The following is a 20,980-nucleotide window of genomic DNA, read 5'->3' as shown; positions in this document are numbered from 1 at the left end:
CCGGCGACGGTGCATGGATCTTTCAGATCGACTTTGGCGTCCAGGCGCACTCACAAGCGTGCGGCTTTCTTGACTTTGTTCTTTTCAGCGATGACGACATCATGGTATATAGCAACGAGGAAGGGAGAAGACCGGTGAGGCAAGATCAGGGGTATAAAGATGAGGTAAACGCATAGGTAAAGGGCACCGCCCTGGTGAAGGTAGTTGCTGTTTCGCGAAAGTTAAGCATCACCTTATTATTACCCATGGAAAGAATTGACTTCAAAATGGTATCACCCTCCCAACCTTGCCTAATGTTCGGACAACCTCGCATAAGCACGTCTGTGCCACCGAAGATAGCAACTGCGGAGCGGTGGTGGGGCACATGACAGCGGTGACTTCCCGGGGTAGAAGAGTGGGCTTGTGAGGACGAACAGCAGATGTGTAGCATGTGTATGGCGGCATTGTTCTCTCTAAAGCATCGCAAGAAACAGAGAGGGATATTGACTCCATGCCAGGAATGACAAGCATAGACCTACGCCGTGGTGAAGATATAGTTGGCGTCATGTTTCAACCGCCGGTATCGGTAAAACAGCTCACGCCTTTATCACAGGGCGGAATGGTAGATCAAGGTTTCATGGCCGGAATCCGATCCAATCACACTTCCTCCGCTGCCGTCGGCTGAATTTGATAAGGAAACTGATGTGTTTGCATTTGGAGTCTCACAAGATTTCAGTGGAATATGTTTAGTTGACGACAATTCACGGATAGCGTTACAAATTGACACTGCCATGCATACTGTTGAACCCATAAGGTGGACCCGGCAGTTCGCAGTCGCTCAGCCTCTACTTGTTCACTAGGATTCCTAAGCTGTGTTGTTTATTTGAGGGTGTCACACTCGTAGACTGCCATGGCCTATTGCATACGGCTAAGATGTCATTTCATGACTTTAAGTTGGCAATGGGCGAATTAAGACAGAAATTCAAGCACATCATCATGCACCTTCCATGCCAGTCACACCTGTCTCCATCAAGGACACTAGATATCTGCTAATGCCTTTAACATACAGTTGCGAACGTGTTTCGGAGAGTCTAGGTGACAGAATTGCAAGCTCGGTCACCAAAAGTGTCATGACAAGAAGTTGATTTGGCACCAGCAATGGTTTTTCGTCATCTCCGCTCCCGGGGTACAGGTTAAAAATGATTCCCTGGCATGCCAGTATGCTATGGTGGTATTGGACGAATTCCAACAGCAATCGTCCGTGCTCTGGGCAGACATGACTTGGAGTCTTTAGTCGATATTTTCACATGATTGATGACGTAACGGGTCACGCAAAATATATGGGAAACTATGAAAATCCTTGAATTACTTCAGTGCCCTCTACTAGCACACATAATATTGATTGCATAGCTTTGTACTCGATGCCAAGCCAAATGTGGTCTTCCGCTTCAGGATAACACCATAGTTCCAAAAAAGAAAATGATTAAAGGTCACGGCAGCTTAAGGTCAATTTAACTCAGGATCAGGCCCTGCAATTGAACAAGGTTTTCAGTTTTTTCCGTTTGATATGGCATAGAACATTTCCTGAGTTGGAAAGGTGTCAGCTACATTCATTCAAGTGCCATGAATTAAATAAAATTTGATATGGCTTGATATTTGGCATAACATAACGTTTCATGCTTACTTTGTGTGCCTTACTAGAATGCGACTGAATTAGTGGGCATCCGGTCAAACAGAGCAAAGAGTTGCATTAATGTAGCCAAAAAGAAAGCAAAATTGGGACTGAATCCACATGAAGGTAAGACCTCAAGCCTCCTCTGAATAGTTTGTAACTCTGTTACCTAACCTAATTTCACACATCTTTTTTCCAGAACATACTTTATTGATCACCAAATGAACCATTTTAGATCAGTTACAATTGGTTAATTTACCGGGCACGGTTAGAAAGCTGTTTCCGAGACTCAGAAACATAATTCTTAGCTCCCGGATAGATCATGGCTTATGTGACAGAGTCGGATGCATCTGTATACACCCGGCGAAATACAAAATAAACGCCAGGTGCAAATGCTGCAGAGGGCGGTGCACATCCCAGCGGCGCCTTATGCTGGACCGCAATATCAAGATTATAGCAAACAGTCTATTTATCAATTACCACAATGTACTGATCATGATTACACTAAAACGCGAGCCACTGAAGCCAGACCAGGAATGTCTTAAAGGGGCGGGCATGTACGACCTCCTCCCCTCCCCCCCCCACGCATTATCAAAATTTTGGTCGCATTGATATGGATGTGAACAAGCGCCAAAGTACCAGTTGGTCTCTCGCGGCGCGGAACGAATGCGGCGGTGGCATATATGAGATCCGTCAGTTACTACTATGCTAGTTATTCAAAACATAAGCCATGGGTGTCAGTCACCATCTGTAACCTGTACCAATGGGTATAATAAATGTTTTGGAAATCTGTTTTTGATGAGAATAAAGCTGAAGGCCGACTACTGTGGCAGATGCGTGCCCCGTATCGATATCAATAGTATTGTCTCTAAAATTAGTGTACGCGTGTTTAGTCGGGTTTGAAATTGTAATCGATGAGATCGGTGAATCTAAAATGAATTGCGGTTTGACCTACTTTTATCAAACATTGGCGAAAAATGTGCATATCCTGTGTGCAAATTTGTGATAATACACATGGCCCCAAGACTATACAACTTTCATGATCCGCTCCCTCCCTCTTTGGAATGCAGTGTCCCGTATTCGAGATCAGTTTCGGAAACAATATCCTTCGCCGATCTCCCATTGATTCCTGGCGCACCCGTGCATCAGGCGGTGAGGACAAACGGTGGTGAGCTGTAGCTGATGCTGTTGTCTGCGCCTTGCAGTCAGTTTCACGTCTTCATCTACCCGCGTTACTGAGATTTGACACCAATGCTGAAACGTTTCCCAAAACTGACGACTCTGCATGGTTTGCGCACCGGAGCTAGTGCTCAGAGGTGAGAAAAGTGATTTTTCTGTCATTAACAAAATTCGAAACCATCTAAATTGTCACCTGGAACCAGATCTTTTAGCAACCGTTGCAGTATAACTCTAAATGCAACAAACCACAAAACAAATACAAATTCAATGCGATGCGGCACAACCGTCAAGGATTTTTCTTTCTGGAGTTCATTTGCACTCACGCAGCATTTGCACCCCTGCTGGTACTCGTTTGCACACATCGGCTCATAATTTTGCCGACATCGTTGTCCGTTTTCTCCTCTATCAGAATCTGTAAGCCGTATTGCTTTGACACCGTGCTATTTTGAAGCTTGGATCCTGTCCCGACACGTTTTCTACAGCATTTTCGTGGTTCGATTCCTATGCTAGGCGAACGGAGGAGGTGAGGTGGCGTTAAGGCTGCGACGAAGGAAGCATTTACCTTATCAAAAGGTGGGCATGCAAGGCTCTTAATATTTTCACATCACAGGGTTTAAAGCCTCGTACCTCTTGCTATTGGAAATTGCATGGGTCTACAATCAAGGGTTACAAATATATTAGCTTCTACGTAGCGAGGGCAGGCCGATAAAATTAATTTTTTTCACATTTCAAGTATAGTCCACGTGGTTTACGTTCTTTCTCGCAATCAATATCAGGCATGTACATGCATATATATATATATATATATATATATATATATATATATATATATATATATATATATATATATGTATATATATATATATCTCTCTCTCTCTCTCTCTCTCTCTCTCTCTCTCTCTCTCATCTCTCTCTCGTCTCTCTCTCTCTCTCTCTCTCTCTCTCTCTCTCCTCTCTCTCTCTCTCTCTCTCTCTCTCTCTCTCTCTCTCTCTCTCTCTCTCTCTCTCTCTCTCTCTCTCTCTCTCTCTCTCTCTCTCTCTCTCTCTCTCTCTCTCTCTCTCTCTCTCTCTGTATACAATCACACATGTAAAATGCACTACCTGATGTAGATGCTAACATTTTCATTACCTACATTTTTGTACCCTTGTAATCATCAGCGGATTATGATACGATACATTCTGTGACCCTCGGCCCCCGTCACGGGCATGGCAACAACCTATGGTCACTGGGTCACGTTTGGGTCACGCGTTTGCGTCACGCGGCGCACCAGTGGGCTCGTGTTGATTATACTCAACAGATCCGCCTACTCGCTGCCGTTCTGGCGCGTGAAGAAGCACAACGCGCTTGCAGAGCGAACCAGCTCGCCTTCTACTGTTTGCAATTAACTTTAACACGCGCCAGGGTGGCCGCCTAGATACCCTTCGCTAGGGTGGGGTCAATTTGATACCCCTCCCTGAGATCTCGGGAACTAAGAAAGCTACAGACATCAAATTTACAGGGTGTGTTGACCTGTACGTGAACTCACTCATATCAAAGTTTCATATTCCTAGGTCATGACCTTCGAGTCAAAAAAGGTCAAGCAAGGTAAAGTTCCAGGTTGGTCTTCAAAGTACACCAAAACCTATATAACCGTTTCTAAGCAAAAGGTCGCATTCTCATTCAAGGTTAGTGAACTTGTTTGACCTTTTTAAGGTCAGGGTGACCAAAATCATACAAGACTGCTTTGAGTTCTGCATTTGACTAAGCGACAAAGATTACGCTAGGCAGCATATTCCTAAAACAAAATGTTGACCTGGGTCATTTTAGATCATTGACCCATCCTGACCTCTAAGTAGTCAATGAAATATGCATAATGCGGTTCCTGCTATCAATACCCTCGAAATGAGCACCAGAAACTATCCGATACAGCAAGCCCTAGAGTAACAAAACAGGTTGGTGTTGACCTTGGTGTGACCTTCATACCTGACCTTAAGTCAATGTAATTTGCTCGTTCAGCTGTTGTGTTGCCTAAGAAAGCATCTCAGAGATGTATGGCTTTGTCTAACACCCCGTTGTTGAATCAGATTGAAGGATTCCCCTAGAAATGCGTTCGCTGAAACCATGGTCTGACTTCAACTTGCCATAGGTCAGCGACTTTACAAGTTACATTTAAATGTTTTATGCCAAACGATCCGTTATTCAATTGTTTATAGTTATGCAAAATTTGGCGCGGCTACGCCGCGCCGTTCTGAAACCATTCTGGAAAAACCTTTGGGGGGGTGTCAAGTTGACCCCCTACTAGTGGATTTATATTCGTGGGCCATGATAATTTTCGCCTGTTGTCCACAGAGGCCCGACTGTATGGCTTGCGTTGGGTAAGTGAGAAGAGAGCCGTTCGAAACATTGTTATCCCCATGCAGCAATACTACAAAGTGGCATCACTGGTTTGAGAAGGTAAACAGAATGTTTTTAGTTGCACGCTTAGTCGCATTTTGGAACCTTCCCCCCCACCCCCACCCCCATCCCGGACCCTTGCCATCCTTTTCTTTGGCTCTTCTAGTTACATTCTTTCCCATTCTCCTACCAACGTTTGACATTTCCCTCTACGAAGCAGGGGGAGTCCCATCCACGAGCACTTCTGTTCTTTTTCCTCCGCCATGCATACTGCCGCAGTCTACGCCACGCGTCTGGGCGCCTTCTGAGCTGTCGGCCGCGGCGCCAGACCATACCTCTGCCTTTTGGCCTCTGGCCACCAGACCATTCCTCTGCCTTTTGGCCTCTGGCCGCCAGACCATCCCTCTGCCTTCTGGCCTCTGGTCGCCAGACCACCGAGCCACCATCGCCGGGCGGAAGTCTGTTGAAAAGCACTGACGCCGCTTCCGCTAAAAACGACGGCGTCCAGCCGTTAAGTTGGCCTATAAAAGATGGCGCCAGCGCACGACGAGCTCAGCATGGGGCAGACGATAGCTGGCGATAGAAGGAGAAGTTCATCGATCGCCTGTGTGGTGTTCGCGAGCCACGGGCGACCGGGCATGGCTAGCCAGTGCTACCAGGTGTTGCCAATCATAGTGTAGTTTACTTAGAGTGGTGTGGTTTAATTCAACGACGGGATAATTAATTAAAGCGACACAAGCTGTGGCAAGACTAAAAGCAGCATCCAAATCCCGTCACACTTTCCACATACCGGTTTCAATCAAACCAATCCGGTTTGTGACTCTTACCATTTCAGCGCCCCATCCCCCGCCGGTATCACCAGCAATAAAACCTGCAGCTCGGCCCATCAAAACCGGCGCCGTTCCGCGCTAGATCGCGGTCGCACAACCCACGTGTGGCAGGGGGAGGGGAGCATGAGGAAGAGGGGGCGGGCGGGAGCGGGGGCAGGGAGGGGTGACAACCCGGCGTCGCCGCCGCGGATCGCGGCCCGGCGCAATATCGGCGCCCGGGGGAACGCCTGCTGCCGACGACCATCATTAGGGCCGCGAGACGACGACGCCACCGTGATGATGGCTCGGACAACTACGCTGACGAACGGCCGCCGCCTGCTGACTGCAGTGCACGCAGATGACGCGGCGCGGCCGGCCGGCCGGTCCGTCCCCGTCCGACCGGCCCCGTCTGCCCGGCCTCCCGCGCACGCGTGCCGATTGCGCCGGGGATTGCGGTCGTCGTAAGAGGCACCGACGGATGTTTGATGTTGGGGATATTGAGTGTGGCTTGTTGTCAGCACATCCGTTCACATTAGGACCCTGGTACCGAAATTAGGAACGGCAGTTCTTCCGCGAGACACGTATCGCAGAAGAATGCCTCGGGAAATGTTTCGAGAAATGTCTCGGTTTAAATGTATGCTATGGTCAGCTTAGGTCCGCTGCTAACGACCACCAACTCCCACGCATTCCAGTAACCCCAACTGGCGCAGCGTTAATTCACCGTCGTCTATGATCCGGTAACAAAGCACCGTAACAGAATGGCCGCACACCATCGGAAACGGGCAAAAACTGAATTCTTATAATGACCACGGCATGGTCGTCACTGATCACTTGATGCTGCGTGCTGTGCAGCGTCAGGTAGCTGACGGTGTCAGTCCCCGTTCTCACGTTCACGTCGCAGCGCTCCGTCACGTCACTGTTAAGTGGCAAGTCATGTTTGGAATGTTAGCCCCTAAATGACTTAATAGGCATACAGATCGCTTGATCAAACATTAAGGTTATGATAAGCTAAGCACACGCACACACACACAAATATAGACGAATACTATATATAATTCTATTGGTCATTGTCCCTTATTGCTAGGAACCTAAAACCAGTTTATAAGCCAAGCTCGATTTTCAGCAACTGATAACAGTTCCTGGTATTAGATGCTCAGGCTTGCATTGCCCGCAATTGATGAAGCTTCCTGGACTCGGCTTCGACTCTCAACTGTTGTAATTCAGGCTAAAATAAGCATAGATTGTCATGTGGCGAACGGCGCAGCTCTGTCTTCGCGACCTGACATCACGGATACGGAGAAAACAGCGGTTTGCGCCGCAGCCAATCAGCCGTGAAATTTGTTTATGTCTGGCCAATTACGTCCTCACCCCATGCCCCGCAGCCAATTAGGGGCAGTGCCATGGATCCCTCTCCGCGTGAGCGACCCCTGCGGAGCGCGTGTCCGAATGGCCCGAGAGCGCGGAGCTATGGGGGACCCGAGAACCTGCCGAGATCTCCCGAGCTCTCCCGAGAGGCGTGCAACACTCGACCCACTCACGTTCAGCTTCCACTCGATGCTGTGCGCCGGCGGGTCGGCGCTGACCTGGCAGGTCAGCGTGACGTCATCACCCTCGGCGATCGACTCCCTGCCCTGGTGTGGTGTCTGCAGCTGCAACGTCACAACCGGCGCGTCTGAAACACCAGCGGATAACTTGTCCTCGTCCCATACCCACGACACGGCAGCTCGCACGTATGTACATACATGTACGCGCGCGGCGTGGCCTCATTGGCATCGGGAAATACCACAAGAGTTGCAGAGAAGTTAGACGTGTGTCGTCGGTCTCCATATTACACAGCAATGCATAGAAAGCTGCTTGAAATACAGCACATCATGTGTAATGTGTTGCTGAGGAAATGTCATGTACTTGTGTGGCTATCAGCATATCTTCGCACGTTTACTGCATAGGTTTGGCACCTCACTACATCCAGACCAACTGCAGCAGTAAAAACAGGCTTCTGCGTTGGGAACATCATTCCTCCCTCGACCGTAAGCTTTTTATCACCGCGCTTCAGCGTAATCCCCGGCGATGCCATCACCTCTTCACCCGAACGTCGGCACCGCCAGCCCCAGCCCCTCCCCTCCCCCCCCCCGGCCAGCGCCCCTGCCCCGTCCGACCCGAGACGACCTAGACGGGAAGTGGCGCCGGTACGAACGGGCCCGCGGGCGGGAGGGAGCGGAGGGCCCGGCCGGCCGCCTCCTCGGGGAAATCCGCCGCCGGAATTAGCCCGAGATTGGAATACAGGCGGGCCCGGTGCCGCACCGGCTTTAATTCCCCGATAGCCGGACAGCTCTGAGGAGGCCACTGCACCGGTGCTGTGTCCGGGGGCCTGAGCTCGGCCCGCGCAAGCGGACTGCGCGCGACCGAGACCGAGACCGCGCGGCCAGGCCGTGCTCCCGAGACCGGAGCCTGGACGGTGTTCCCACGACAGGGCCGTGCTCTCGAGACCGGAGCCTGGACGGTGTTCCCACGACAGGGCCGTGCTCCCGAGACCGGAGCCTGGACGGTGTTCCCACGACAGGGCCGTGCTCCCGAGACCGGTGCCTGGGCGGTGTTCCCACGACAGGGCCGTGCTCCCGAGACCGGAGCCTGGACGGTGTTCCCGCGACAGGGCCGTGCTCCCGAGACCGGAGCCTGGACGGTGTTCCCACGACAGGGCCGCGCTCCCGAGACCGGTGCCTGGGCGGTGTTCCCACAACAGGGCCGCGCTCCCGAGACCGGAGCCTGGACGGTGTTCCCACGACAGGGCCGCGCTCCCGAGACCGGTGCCTGGACGGTGTTCCCACGACAGGGCCGTGCTCCCGAGACCGGAGCCTGGACGGTGTTCCCACGACAGGGCCGTGCTCCCGAGACCGGAGCCTGGACGGTGTTCCCACGACAGGGCCGTGCTCCCGAGACCGGTGCCTGGGCGGTGTTCCCACGACAGGGCCGTGCTCCCGAGACCGGAGCCTGGACGGTGTTCCCGCGACAGGGCCGTGCTCCCGAGACCGGAGCCTGGACGGTGTTCCCACGACAGGGCCGCGCTCCCGAGACCGGTGCCTGGGCGGTGTTCCCACAACAGGGCCGCGCTCCCGAGACCGGAGCCTGGACGGTGTTCCCACGACAGGGCCGCGCTCCCGAGACCGGTGCCTGGACGGTGTTCCCACGACAGGGCCGTGCTCCCGAGACCGGAGCCTGGACGGTGTTCCCACGACAGGGCCGTGCTCCCGAGACCGGAGCCTGGACGGTACCCCCGAGACCGGGGCCTGGCGCCGCTTCACAGGCGCACTGCATGCGTCGTGCCACCGGAGTGGTCAGGCGGCCGTGACATGCCTCACAGGTACGGAGCGTTGTGCGTACGGGTTTGACGCCGACGACCAACACGAAAAGCGGACGAACGACAACCAGCGCACGGCATTCTGCGAGCATGATGCCCAGGCTGGCAGAAAGTGCTGCTGATTGTATAACCTTACCATCGACGCCTCTCAGAGCTCGGTCCAAGCCATTCCCGTCCATCGCCTGCCTTCCATTTGCTTTCCTGACGTTTGCGTCACTGCCGCCACTGCCCCGCGGCAATCTCGATGCTCCTCCATTGATGTTCAGCTTAGCGTGCACGGGATATCAGCGCAGCATACAATCGGGATCAGCTGATGCCCTTTATTGCCATTTCACCTAATGGCCCTTGACTGATTCATGCTTCAGCGTCTCGCTACACGCCTCCTCGGGAAAAACAAGCGGCCGAGCCTTTGCTCTGCATAAAAACGCTGTGTCAGATCCTTCAACTCATCGAACCGCCGGCTCTTAGGCGATAAGCCGACGCCCTCTCGCATAGCCACCACCGACACCCGCACGGCGCCAGGCAATAAATGTCTCGTCGACAGAGCTGCATCGATCGCGTCAGCCGGAGATGTGCCACTGGAATTGACGGCGCAACGACGCGTGCGGCCTCCGCGTTTTGATCATTGATCTGCTGCTAGTGCTGCCGCGACGCTGCTGAGGATTGTAGGGAGGGCCGGGCGAATTGCTACCAGATAGGGAGATTCGGTGTCGCCTGCATCCGTGGAGCAAAACCACACCAAACTCGGGTGAGATGAAGCCGAGCCAAGCCGGGCCGAGCCGAGCCGAGCCAAACCGAGCTAGCCGAGCCAACCGAGCCGAGCCGAGCCGAGCCAAGCCAACCGAGCTGAGCCGAGCCGAGCCGAGCCGATCCGAGCCGAGCCGTGCCGTGCCGTGCCGTGCCGTGCCGTGCCGTGCCGTGCCGTGCCGTGCCGTGCCGTGGCGTGCCGTGCCGTGCCGTGCCGAGCCGAGCCGAGCCGAGCCGAGCCGAGCCGAGCCGAGCCGAGCCGAGCCGAGCCGAGCCGAGCCGAGCCGAGCTCGAGGCCGTGCCGTGCCGTGCCGTGCCGTGCTGTGCCGTGCCGTGCCGAGCCGAGCCGTGCCGAGCCGAGCCGAGCCGAGCCGAGCCGAGCCGAGCCGAGCCGAGCCGAGCCGAGCCGAGCCGAGCCGAGCCGAGCCGAGCCGAGCCGAGCCAACCGAGCCGAGCTGAGCTGAGCCGAGCTGAGCCGAGCCAACCGAGTCGAGCTGAGCTGAGCTGAGCCGAGCCGAGCTGAACCGAGCCGAGCCAAGCCGAGCCGAGCCGAGCCGAGCCGAGCCCGAGGCCGTGCCAAGCTGAGCCGAGTCGAGCCGAGCCGAGCCGAGCCGGGTGGAGTCGAGTCGAGGCGAGTCAAGTCGAGCCCAGTCCTGCCTGGTCTGGCCGAGCGGGGCCGTCGCGTCTCTCGGGAACGAGACGGCAGCCGGTCCGCGGCGCATTAATTCGCGCTAACGTGTCCGCGACGTATGAAGACAAATGCGTCGGCGGACGCGTCGCTGCCGCGCTGCGGGCGTCCGCTGCCCCGGGTACCAGACGCGTGCCGACAGCGGCTTGCGTGGCGCGCGCCCGGGCGACGGGACAGGCCGCGCAGCTGCCCGGCAGGTGACCGTCCGGCCGGTGCGGTGCTGCACTGACGTCACGCTGCGTCATCAGACAGGTCCACGCTGCGTCATCAGACAGGTCCACGCTGCGTCATCAGACAGGTCCACGCTGCGTCATCAGACAGGTCCACGCTGCGTCATCAGACAGGTCCACGCTGCGTCACCAGACAGGTCCACGCTGCGTCATCAGACAGCTCCACGCTGCGTCATCAGACAGGTCCACGCTGCGTCATCAGATAGGTCCACGCTGCGTCATCAGACAGACTGATGGAGTCGATGCGTGGGTAGATACGAAGTGAAAGAGTTGCACACACAGTGCAGTCAGTTGCAGTCAGCCATTTTTAAGGGAGGAGCTGACCCGGAGTACATCACGTCCAGAGTACGTCACGAAATGAAAACTGCGACGCGTCAAAAGCCCCGTGCTATGCACGAGCCACTTGATACGTGGCCTGGTGTGTGCGTGTCGCACGCACTTACTGTGACATATCGCGAGGGCAAAACACTAGGTATGGAGTGCCTGTCCCGCAGCCACTCACTGATGCACTTATTTACACGGGTATTCACTCACTTACTCGTCCACGCACTCAATTACACATCCAGCTACCCACCATCCAGTAGCACACATGCACACCATACACCCACCCACCCTCTCACTACCCCACGAACTCATCCACTCTCGTGCAGTTTCTATGAATCTCTACATTTGTTTTTCGTCTAGGTATCCCATCGCTTATAACCCCAACCCTCTCCAGATCTAGTCCCGCTACCAGCCCCTCTGCTGGCTGACATCGGCAGAGCGCGTGCCGGGGGGGGAGGGGCAGCACCCGACCACCGGCGTCAAGGGGGGGGGGGCCGCCACCGACGCACCAGCGCGACAGCGTCACCACCTCCGCCGCCGCGGTTCACCGGTCACCAAAACATCCGGCCGCCGCGGCGCCGCGCATCGCACAAACGAGGCTGTCCAACGCCGCTCAGCTGCGACACATCTCATCGGAGCGGCGCGATCGGCCGGCGCCGCCGCGGCCGGCGACCGGCGGCTCGGGTGGGCCGCTCTTGCCCGAGCGGCGTTCTCGTGTCATCGATTCCAGGAGGCCGGCGGCCGCCGCGCCGCGCCCTTATCAACAGGAGCGGCCGGCGCTCAAACCGGCCGACATGCGGTCGGCAGGCGCCGCCCGCGACACGACTCCGAGCTCCCCGGGGCGGCCGGGCCGGCTTGTCCGGCAGCGGGCCGCCTCGTCTCAGCGCCGTATGCATTCCGAGTTGGTGGCTGCGATGTGCTGCTGCATAAACCGGGCCGCAAACTTGACCGTTCCCAGTCGAATGTGGTATGCACTGGTGCACGCTGGGATGCGGCTGCTGCGGAAAAATCCGCTCTCTGCATCGATATCACCCAGAGGTACATCCTCTAACATGACGTGATTCTTATAATACAAATCATTATGTACTCTATTATTCAATGAGAATAAAAAGGTACCACACATATCAGCCTCAAGGAAAACGGTGGCTAAAAAAGAATAATGGAAACTTGCCAGATAAAATCACACCCTTCCAATAAGCTCAGCTCTAGAAGTCGGCTTCAGAAGATCTCAAATCACCTTCCAGCGCATGTCGGAAACAGCTTCGATGTTCATCGAATGAAGGTTCAACAGACCACAGCATCAGGTTCAGAGGTCTCCAGAACCCGAACGTCGTCTTTCGTAGGTTGTTTCATAAAAACTTGGTGAGAATGGATGTAAGCTCTTCCTTAACACGCGCCCGGATGGCCGGCTAGATACCTTTCGCCCGGGCGGGGGTGGGGTTGGGGGGTCAAATTGACCCCCCTCCCACCCGAGCGAAGGGTATCTAGCCGGCCACCCGGGCGCGTGTTAATGGAAATTGCGCCTTTCGTACTTCCACTTCAATCGAATTGTTATCATATTTCGTTACTTCACTGATCTATAATTTTGATATCCCATTATATTCATGTTACTACACTTTGAGTCGCTGCCATATTTAAGGTGCTATATCATTTCATACTACTTTTACCGTTTAACCACTTTGATGCATGCTTGCTTCCATACCATTACTATAGCGGGTAAGTCCATACCTCACATAGTTGTTTCCGCAGGTCCAGCATTGAGACATGGTTGTCACCAGTTATAAGCGTTTCATATGTTGTGCTTCCGATACACCGCTTCGGCTGTTATTTTGGTCCGTTTGATACGCCTGATCTACCCAGATGTACTGCATAATTGGCTCTCATCTGTTTTAAAAAATTGATTCAGCTTAAATGGATGCATCGAAATAGTCACCTTTGCATTCAAAGGGCATCCCACCACGTAACTAGTTCGAATGGTGCACAAAACGCTGTCAGTGATGCGAGGTGCCAAACCGGCATCATTTTTGACAGACACGCACACACACACACAGCCACAGCCACGGTGGGCGCTGCCGGTGGTTGCAGTCCAACTCACAGTAGACGGTGAGCCTGCGAGACTGCTCGATCACCTCTCCCGCCAGCGCGCTGTTGGCCGCGCGACACTTGACGCTCTGGCCGTCGTGACTGACTCGCGGGGTCAAGGTCACCGTCGAGGTCGTGCTGTTGCCGTCTTCGCTCACGTGCTGAGGATGAGAGAAACGTGAGCTCGTCGCGTGAGATGGCGCATGTGGAGCGCCGAAACGCCGCGTCAAGCAAGGACGTCTTCTCATCGGAGGAGCCATAATCGTAGAAGATAAATGGCTTTGCCATTGCCCTTCCGCTCCTTCTTCTAATTCAGTTATATGTGTGTAACTAATGAACACACCCTTATCAATGACGGGAAATTCAGTGAACTTGGCGAGCAATGTTGCATTGCACTATGACGGAGGTCCGTGTCGGCCCAGTGTGACCACACCAGCGGGGAATGCAAAACAAACAATCGTGCATCCGTATCGAAAAAACCGACGACGTCCCAGTCTGCTAGTCCCCTTCATTGACAACAACATGGATATGCATTTTTCAACGGCGGCTAGTAACAGCCACCCTATCGCATGCCACTAGGATCGCGAGCGGTCACCGTTTACGGCCGCTCGTACTTAAGCCCAGCTTCACTTGACTGGCGCGCAATATGGACGGGGTATAACGCTCGGACTCGACAGCCTTTGGCAAAGCCTGATTCATCTGGGGCTCCATCCCGCGTTACACGGCTCGCGGTTCACCGAGCGCACCACTCGGCTTTATTGGTCACCGCCCCCATGCGCTTGAAACAAGTGTTTTAAGCCTGGCGCGCGCCACGGCGAATCGAGGGGCTCGCTTGCAGCTGTCAGCCGGAGCCAGATCAATGCACCGGTCCTGTCGGGACCGCCATGCCGCGCGCGCCCCCCGGCCATAACCTATGCACTAAACGGAACCGATGCTGAGCCGCCACCCGCCCGCAGCGACGGCTGCTCTCCGAAGAGAGCCGGGAATTTGCCTCGATATAGCGCGGGTCGCCATAACGCATGCTGGGCCGCGCGGTCACATATCACGTTTCATCACTCATTGGGCACTCGTCGGCGTTATTAAATACGAAAACCTAAAGGCGCCGGGCTCTTCGCGGCTTTGACGGCGAGCAATTCAATCTGGCAGCGCGGCGCCGGCCGGAAGGCTTCTCTCCTTCTCGGTCGGCGAGGGCGAGAGCGGAGGCCGTCGGTTCCTGGACAACCAGCTGGACAGAGGGTCGGGTTTTACATCCCGCAGCGCAGGCGCTTCTAGGCAGAGGTAAGTGCTTTAGAAACCCTTGCACAGGCGTTGCAGGCTGCGGAGCCAGGGGTCATGATCCTTGTATTTTTCATAAAAGTTTTACGCTACCCTTTTGTGATGCATGGGAAGCATGAAGCTGAAAAATAGGCCCGGCCCTCCTACTTTTTAGGATGTTCGCATGTCATGAACTCGTGCGTGGCACACATACCAAATATCTAGCCAGCAATGCGTCTGATTCTATTATCGTGCATTGTCTCTCATGACATATGTTTTGCCACAACCACATCAAAAATTATTTCTATGGCATAATCCCTCTTCGCGTCAGCTCTATTGGACAGGTATCTAATCTAATACAAAATGGTAGTTTCTACATGGTACCAAATCTATAATTTGGATTAAAAAACCTGGGATACCAGGAGTGAAACTCATGTTTTGTTGGCAGGGCAATTAAAATAGCCGCAACTTTTCCTTCGGGAGGCGTTTTTCTTTCATAATCCTGGATGTACCTTATCGTGAATTACGTTTGTCATAGGTTGTAATAGGTAACTACGTTTGTAATACCTACTCCATGATTTGGTCCAATGGGACCGAATGCGCAAAGATAAATGAATGCACATTTACAATTGGACGAAACAAACGCGCTTTCCGAGAAAGCCTACCGGACATTTTGATAGGCCTCACGACAACCGACAGTTCCCCCTCCCCCCCCCCCCCTTCCCCTATCCTGCACATCCCATAGTACGCCAATGGGATGCGGCGGAACCGAACTCCTAGGTACCAGCTTAATAAACACTGGTGCAAAGGGGGTTATGAGGAACTATCTGTCGTGTTTTTTTTCAGTTGGAAAGGAAGGTGGCAGATTACCACAAATCCTACGGATTAGGACGCCAAAAATTGCATCTACCTTCGATGCCAATCAACTCCTTCAAACGAAAGCCAGCGTGGAATTTAATTCCTGTCGAATTTTCATCTTAATTGGGAAAGTCCGCAACAAAAAAAAGACATGAGGCTTGAGTTATTTCATTATTATCATTACGTAATTACTATTCATACTACATATTATCTTATTATCATTGCATTTATCATTTATATGGCGTAAATTATAAGCAAATCTACACTTAAGAGTAGCATGCGACCAGTCAAGCGGCAAATAACCAGACTATGTACAAAAATTAACGAAATAAATCGTTGGCCTTCGCTGGAGCTAGCAATACCTGTCACATCAAACAGCGCCGTCTGAAGCGGGCTGCCGTGACCGCCGACTAACCTGTGTGACCTCCGTCAGCCTCCTGTCGGCCATCCACCAGGAGATGGTGGCCGGGGGGCGCGAGCCGACCGTGCTGCAGGTCAGCCGGTGGCGCCGGCCGGCTGACAGCGGCACGTTCAGCCCCATGAAGGCCACGCTCAGCGGCTTCACTGGCGGCAGGGGCGGCCGGGTGAGCACGGCCCCGGGCGAGACGCCGCCGCTCGGAGACGTTCGAATGGCCCGATCCGTCAGGAAAACAGCGCTGCGTTTGTCACGCTTAGCACCGCCGTGAAATACGGCCGCGACGCTGCTGTGTCTTGGGACGATCGCGGAAACAGTGCGTCAGCGAAATGGCGATCGGGGCCTGGACGAGAGTCACGCATCGACACGCTGCCAAGCTATATCGAACTTGCAGCGTTCTATCCTTGGGAGTCGTCTGAAGCCATTGTGTCATGGGCTGAGGGCAAATTGACACAAATGATAAGTTGACAAGGTAACTGAGAGTTTTCAGTGCCCTGTGACACCAGGTATAATGACAGAAAGTACATCTTGTGTATTTTTAACTAAAAATGCTTCAATAATCTTCGCCTTGGCGCTCCAAACAGTTACCAAGTGTGCGCACACACGTAGCGTGTCCACTTCAACGTGTTCGTATGCACCTCCCAGTGTTGTTTCATTACTTGTGTGCTAGCCTGTGCTTGAGTGACATTGCGTTGGTTAGCAGACAGCATTGTGAGAGCGTTTTATTTTCCCTTATATCTAAATTCTTTGTCAAGATTTCGGGGCTTCATTGTTTGGAGATGAAATAAGTTTTCTAATATCGTGCCGCCGCACCAGACTGAGGAAGCGCTGCGGGCAACCGAACAGAATATATAACGCATGACGTAAATTATTCGACTAGAGCACAACTTCATGCCAACACGAAAATAACGGAACCGAGTCGAAGCCTTAAAAATACCACAGCTCATATTGCATATTGTGATCATATTGTGATCATATTGCGTGTAACAAGGTCGACCACCGGAAGGCCAACTCCGACAATTTTGCAGGATTTAACTTAGCGTTTTTGAGCATAAAGTTGGACATTTGAATCCTCGCCTTGATTCGCAAATTTTCATTACGCGCACTGACAGGGAAGGGGAGATGCGACCCCGCCCCAGTTGTCTCCAATCTAAGAAAGATAGGGATTGGCGGGAAAAACAGTGGACCGGTCTTAGCAAAATATCGTGATTAATATATATATATATATATATATATATATATATATATATATATATATATATATATAGAGCGTTGCACTTTCCCGAAAATTGCATTGTTTCAGATTAACGTGCTCATAAGTACGAGACCACGTTTTATAGCAATACGAAACCTAAACAGACTTATTTCTTCTTAAGTTTTGAGTGCAGTGGTGCATGATTTAATGTGCTTTGAGCATATATTTATGATTGCTGGCTCCGGAGGCTGGTCGCATGGATCCCCGATTAGGCCGAGTGCCGACAGTTGCTGTTTTCCATGAAAACAACGAACCTCAAAACGTCGGACTGTCTCCACCACCCTTATTTCTGATCCTTGACCTTAATGTCTTTTTAAAAGTATCGATCATTGTAAATTCAACATAATTCAATATAGCTAGCAACAGCACAGCCGGAGAATAGCAGCCCCACACCCTCGACAATATACTAAGGGATCCTGCGCTAGTAAATGCGTGACGCGGGTATGAAGAGACGTTTACGTCATGTAAAGAAGTACACGCTACAAAAGCCGTCAAAAGGCATTTGGTATGATTGAGGATGAAATGAGCTATCACTACGTGACCAGAAAACATGTCTCACCGGTCTCATTATCGCCTTTGAATGAAGGAGAGGGCGTGTGCTGAGACAGTAGTAGGGAGCAAAATGGTCAGCGTTAGCTAAACTCTGGCAGTGCTGTCACCCGACATGGGCAGGGTCTTGGCAACTATGTTCAGTCTTCTGATACCATTATTGTAATTGTTCAACTTTTGTGATAACTTCACGAAGCAACTGCTGCTGATTCAGTTAGGCGGCAAAAACAGAGGATTCTGCTTTTTGATCAGCCACCAGTGACGTCCAGACGGACAAAGTGACGGAGTGTTTTCGCAGCGTTTTCCTTCATCGAATCGAGCTGGAGTCGCGTGACAAAAGCCACCGAAGCGCAAACCTATTCCCGACTCATGTCTGTCAGTTCAGGTAGTTCGCGATCAATCGCTGCCCCGACGGCCGGCTCGACAGCCGTCATGGCCCACGTGGCTGCGTTATCATCGCAGAAGACCTGCTGAGGCAACAGCGCCGCTAATTGTCTGCTTCTCCACGCATCACTAACGGGTCATGCGGACGGCGGCGGTGGCGGCGCGCGGCGTGGTGAGCGCGTGGTTGGCCGCCCAGCAGGTGTACTCGGCGCCCAAGGTCGGCGCGACTCAGCGGGCCCAGCGTCAGCTGGTTGCGCGTGGCGCCGTCGGCAGTCGTCTCCCAGCTGGCGTCGATGAGGGCGTTGTCGCGCCACCACGTGACGTTCGGACGCGGACGGCCTGTGGGTGACGCGGGCCGTTACGTCACAAGAGCGGCCACCAGGAGCGCCGGTCTGCAACGGGAGGAGAATGTCAGCACGGTGATCGGGTGATGGCGCCGTGCCGGTTCGGGAGTTCGCCAGAATGTCAGCACGGTGATCGGGTGATGGCGCCGTGCCGGTTCGGAAGTTCGCCAGCGCAGCGGCAGCCTACGCTGCAGGGTGTGGGTGCGGGCCAGCTCATCACCATGCTAACGGCCGGCCGGGGCGCCGTTCGGCCCCCCTGGCCTCAATCAGCGGTGACCAACGGCACATCACAAGCCCGCAGTGTAGCCCAAGTTATGTGAAACGAAGCAATCATATCCTTGGATCCATCTAATGCTGACATTTGCCTTCGTCATATTCAGTGGTGTATGCACTGCCACTTGGATGATTACGCGTCATGATTAGTCGGTGATTTACACGATCATTAGATGGCGACCTACAGGGTTATAACATCGCGCTAAATGTATTAGCCGATCATCCCATCAGGAGTAGCAGCAAATGTATGCGCTTCATGCCTCATGCCTCACGCTTCATGCCTCATGAAGCTCATCACACATCGGACAAAACGCTGTCACTGCCCCTTCCCGGTCCGCTGTTCTGTCCGTTCCCGGTCCGCTGCCACTGCCCGTTCCCGGTCCGCTGTTCTGTCCGTTCCCGGTCCGCTGTCACTGCCCCTTTCCGGTCGGCTGTTCTGTCCGTTCCCGGTCCGCTGTCACTGCCCGTTCCCGGTCCGCTGTTCTGTCCGTTCCCGGTCGGCTGTTCTGTCCGTTCCCGGTCCGCTGTCACTGCCCGTTCCCGGTCCGCTGTTCTGTCCGTTCCCGGTCCGCTGTCACTGCCTGTTCCCGGTCCGCTGTCACTGCCCGTTCCCGGTCCGCTGTTCTGTCCGTTCCTTTCCCTGTCCGCTCCCTGCTCCCTGACAGGACCACCGAATTCTAGCACAACCAATGAGATCATGCAGACGGCTTCTTGTCAGCGACCGCGACGGGTGACGCGTGCCCCTGCTGCGTGCGGCTGCTGCGCTGGGTCAGGAGCACAACGCGACAGTGGGTCAGTGCAGAGTGACCACGAAGATGAATGGATTTCGCCGCAGTGTTCCCGCGCGCGCGCCACCATGCGGTTTGCAACCCCTCGTGCAACCACTCCGTTCACTATTTGACTGGTGTAGGGGTCGTGACCTCGGTCGCACAGCCGCGACTTACTTCGACGACGCATTGGAGGCACGGCTTAGTGCTGTCATACGCAACTTGGCTGGCGTGGTGCGGGCGAAATGGTTTGTTTTAGTAATGGCTATGATTTAGGCACACCATCGAAGGTTTGAAAGACCGCTTACCTTTAAGAGGCACGGTAAATCACTAGTACTAAGGCCGTGGCTTATCTAAAACACTCATCTAGCCAGAGCTGAACTGTTTGGGTCACACCAGCGTTTCCCTGGCTCAAAACCGATAGCATCAGTACGCAGTAAGGTTATGCAATAAGTATATTTATTTAACGTATAACACCTTTATAGCTAACAGTGAAAGTAATCTCAACCGGCAGCAGTGCGGTAAAATGAAGCTCGTTGCTTCAATTCATCGCAGCAATAGCAATGTCTGAGCACCCAAAAAGACCTAGAAAAGATGTGCACTTTGCGTGTTAAATGTCAAAGTATACCCCCAAATGTCTGTCAGAGGACTTAAAAGTCATTGCCGGACTATCGAATAGCATACACGTGTGGGCACATTAACAGCAGACTCAGAAGGCTGGCTGGAGTGGGCTCAGGCTGTTATTCAATGTCTTTCCAGACGAGCTCTCACCCCCCGCGCCCATCGGCCATCGACTGACTTCATTATGAACAGAAGGCCGTGTTCATTTCGAGACGGACTAACAGTCCTCCAGTGCGCGCCCAGGCAGTGTGGCCAGCGAATGGGCCCTGCGCTTGGCAACAGAGCGAGCCCACTTCGCCCTACTGAGCGCTTATTTGGCCGCGCCAACAGTAATTGCCAAGTCAATTGCTTTAAAGCGGCAATCAAATACATCAGGTTGTAAAAGTTGCGCGCCGGCCGGGTGCGTTGCCAGAGGTGTTCGGCTCAGAAGGCGCTCGGCACTACGGGGCCGCGCCGCACTGCTGGGCTCGTTTCGGCGCGCCATCTCACCTCGGGGAGCAGTGAGTACGGCCACACGCCTGGTGCCAGGACCGCACAGTCGATGCAGGGGCATTGTCGGAGGCATTAGAAGCTGCTGAGTGCACCAGGGCCCGCTCGGCACTGCTCAGTGGAATCCAAAGTGCGCCGAGGCGTAGAGCGCTGAAAGCCAGACTACCGGCCGGCTGGTTGCGTTTACAGCCCGTGCCGCGCGTACTCATCGTAGGCTAGAACCCGCCAGTGAGCTTTTGTTGGCAGTGCTCGTCCTTTGCAGACGCGCTGGGTATCTCTGTCGCTTTCTATTTAAGACGGGATTGGGTGTATTTCTCCAACACACGCTCTCA

At 53.6% G+C, this 20,980-nt stretch overlaps 1 protein-coding gene across 1 annotated transcript in view; it reads right to left on the bottom strand.

Annotated features, from left to right (window-relative positions):
* Nucleotides 1-19,050, bottom strand: part of LOC119098459 (neural cell adhesion molecule 1) — a 40,025-nt gene extending 20,975 nt beyond the window's left edge. Inside the window, exons 1-5 of the mRNA XM_037221384.1 lie at nucleotides 19,044-19,050; nucleotides 18,383-18,493; nucleotides 15,967-16,115; nucleotides 13,453-13,600; nucleotides 7,552-7,685 (exon numbers count right to left, since the gene is read on the bottom strand). Of these exons, the coding sequence (XP_037077279.1) occupies nucleotides 7,552-7,685; nucleotides 13,453-13,600; nucleotides 15,967-16,115; nucleotides 18,383-18,493; nucleotides 19,044-19,050 (549 nt within the window). The remainder of the gene's footprint in view (nucleotides 1-7,551; nucleotides 7,686-13,452; nucleotides 13,601-15,966; nucleotides 16,116-18,382; nucleotides 18,494-19,043) is intronic.
* Between the last annotated feature and the right edge of the window lie 1,930 nt (nucleotides 19,051-20,980).

Source organism: Pollicipes pollicipes, unplaced genomic scaffold (genome assembly GCF_011947565.3).
Source record: "Pollicipes pollicipes isolate AB1234 unplaced genomic scaffold, Ppol_2.1 Scaffold_2555;HRSCAF=2994_pilon_pilon_pilon, whole genome shotgun sequence".
In the NCBI taxonomy this organism is placed as follows: Eukaryota; Metazoa; Arthropoda; class Thecostraca; order Pollicipedomorpha; family Pollicipedidae; genus Pollicipes; species Pollicipes pollicipes.
This window is presented reverse-complemented; position numbering and strand designations above follow the sequence as displayed.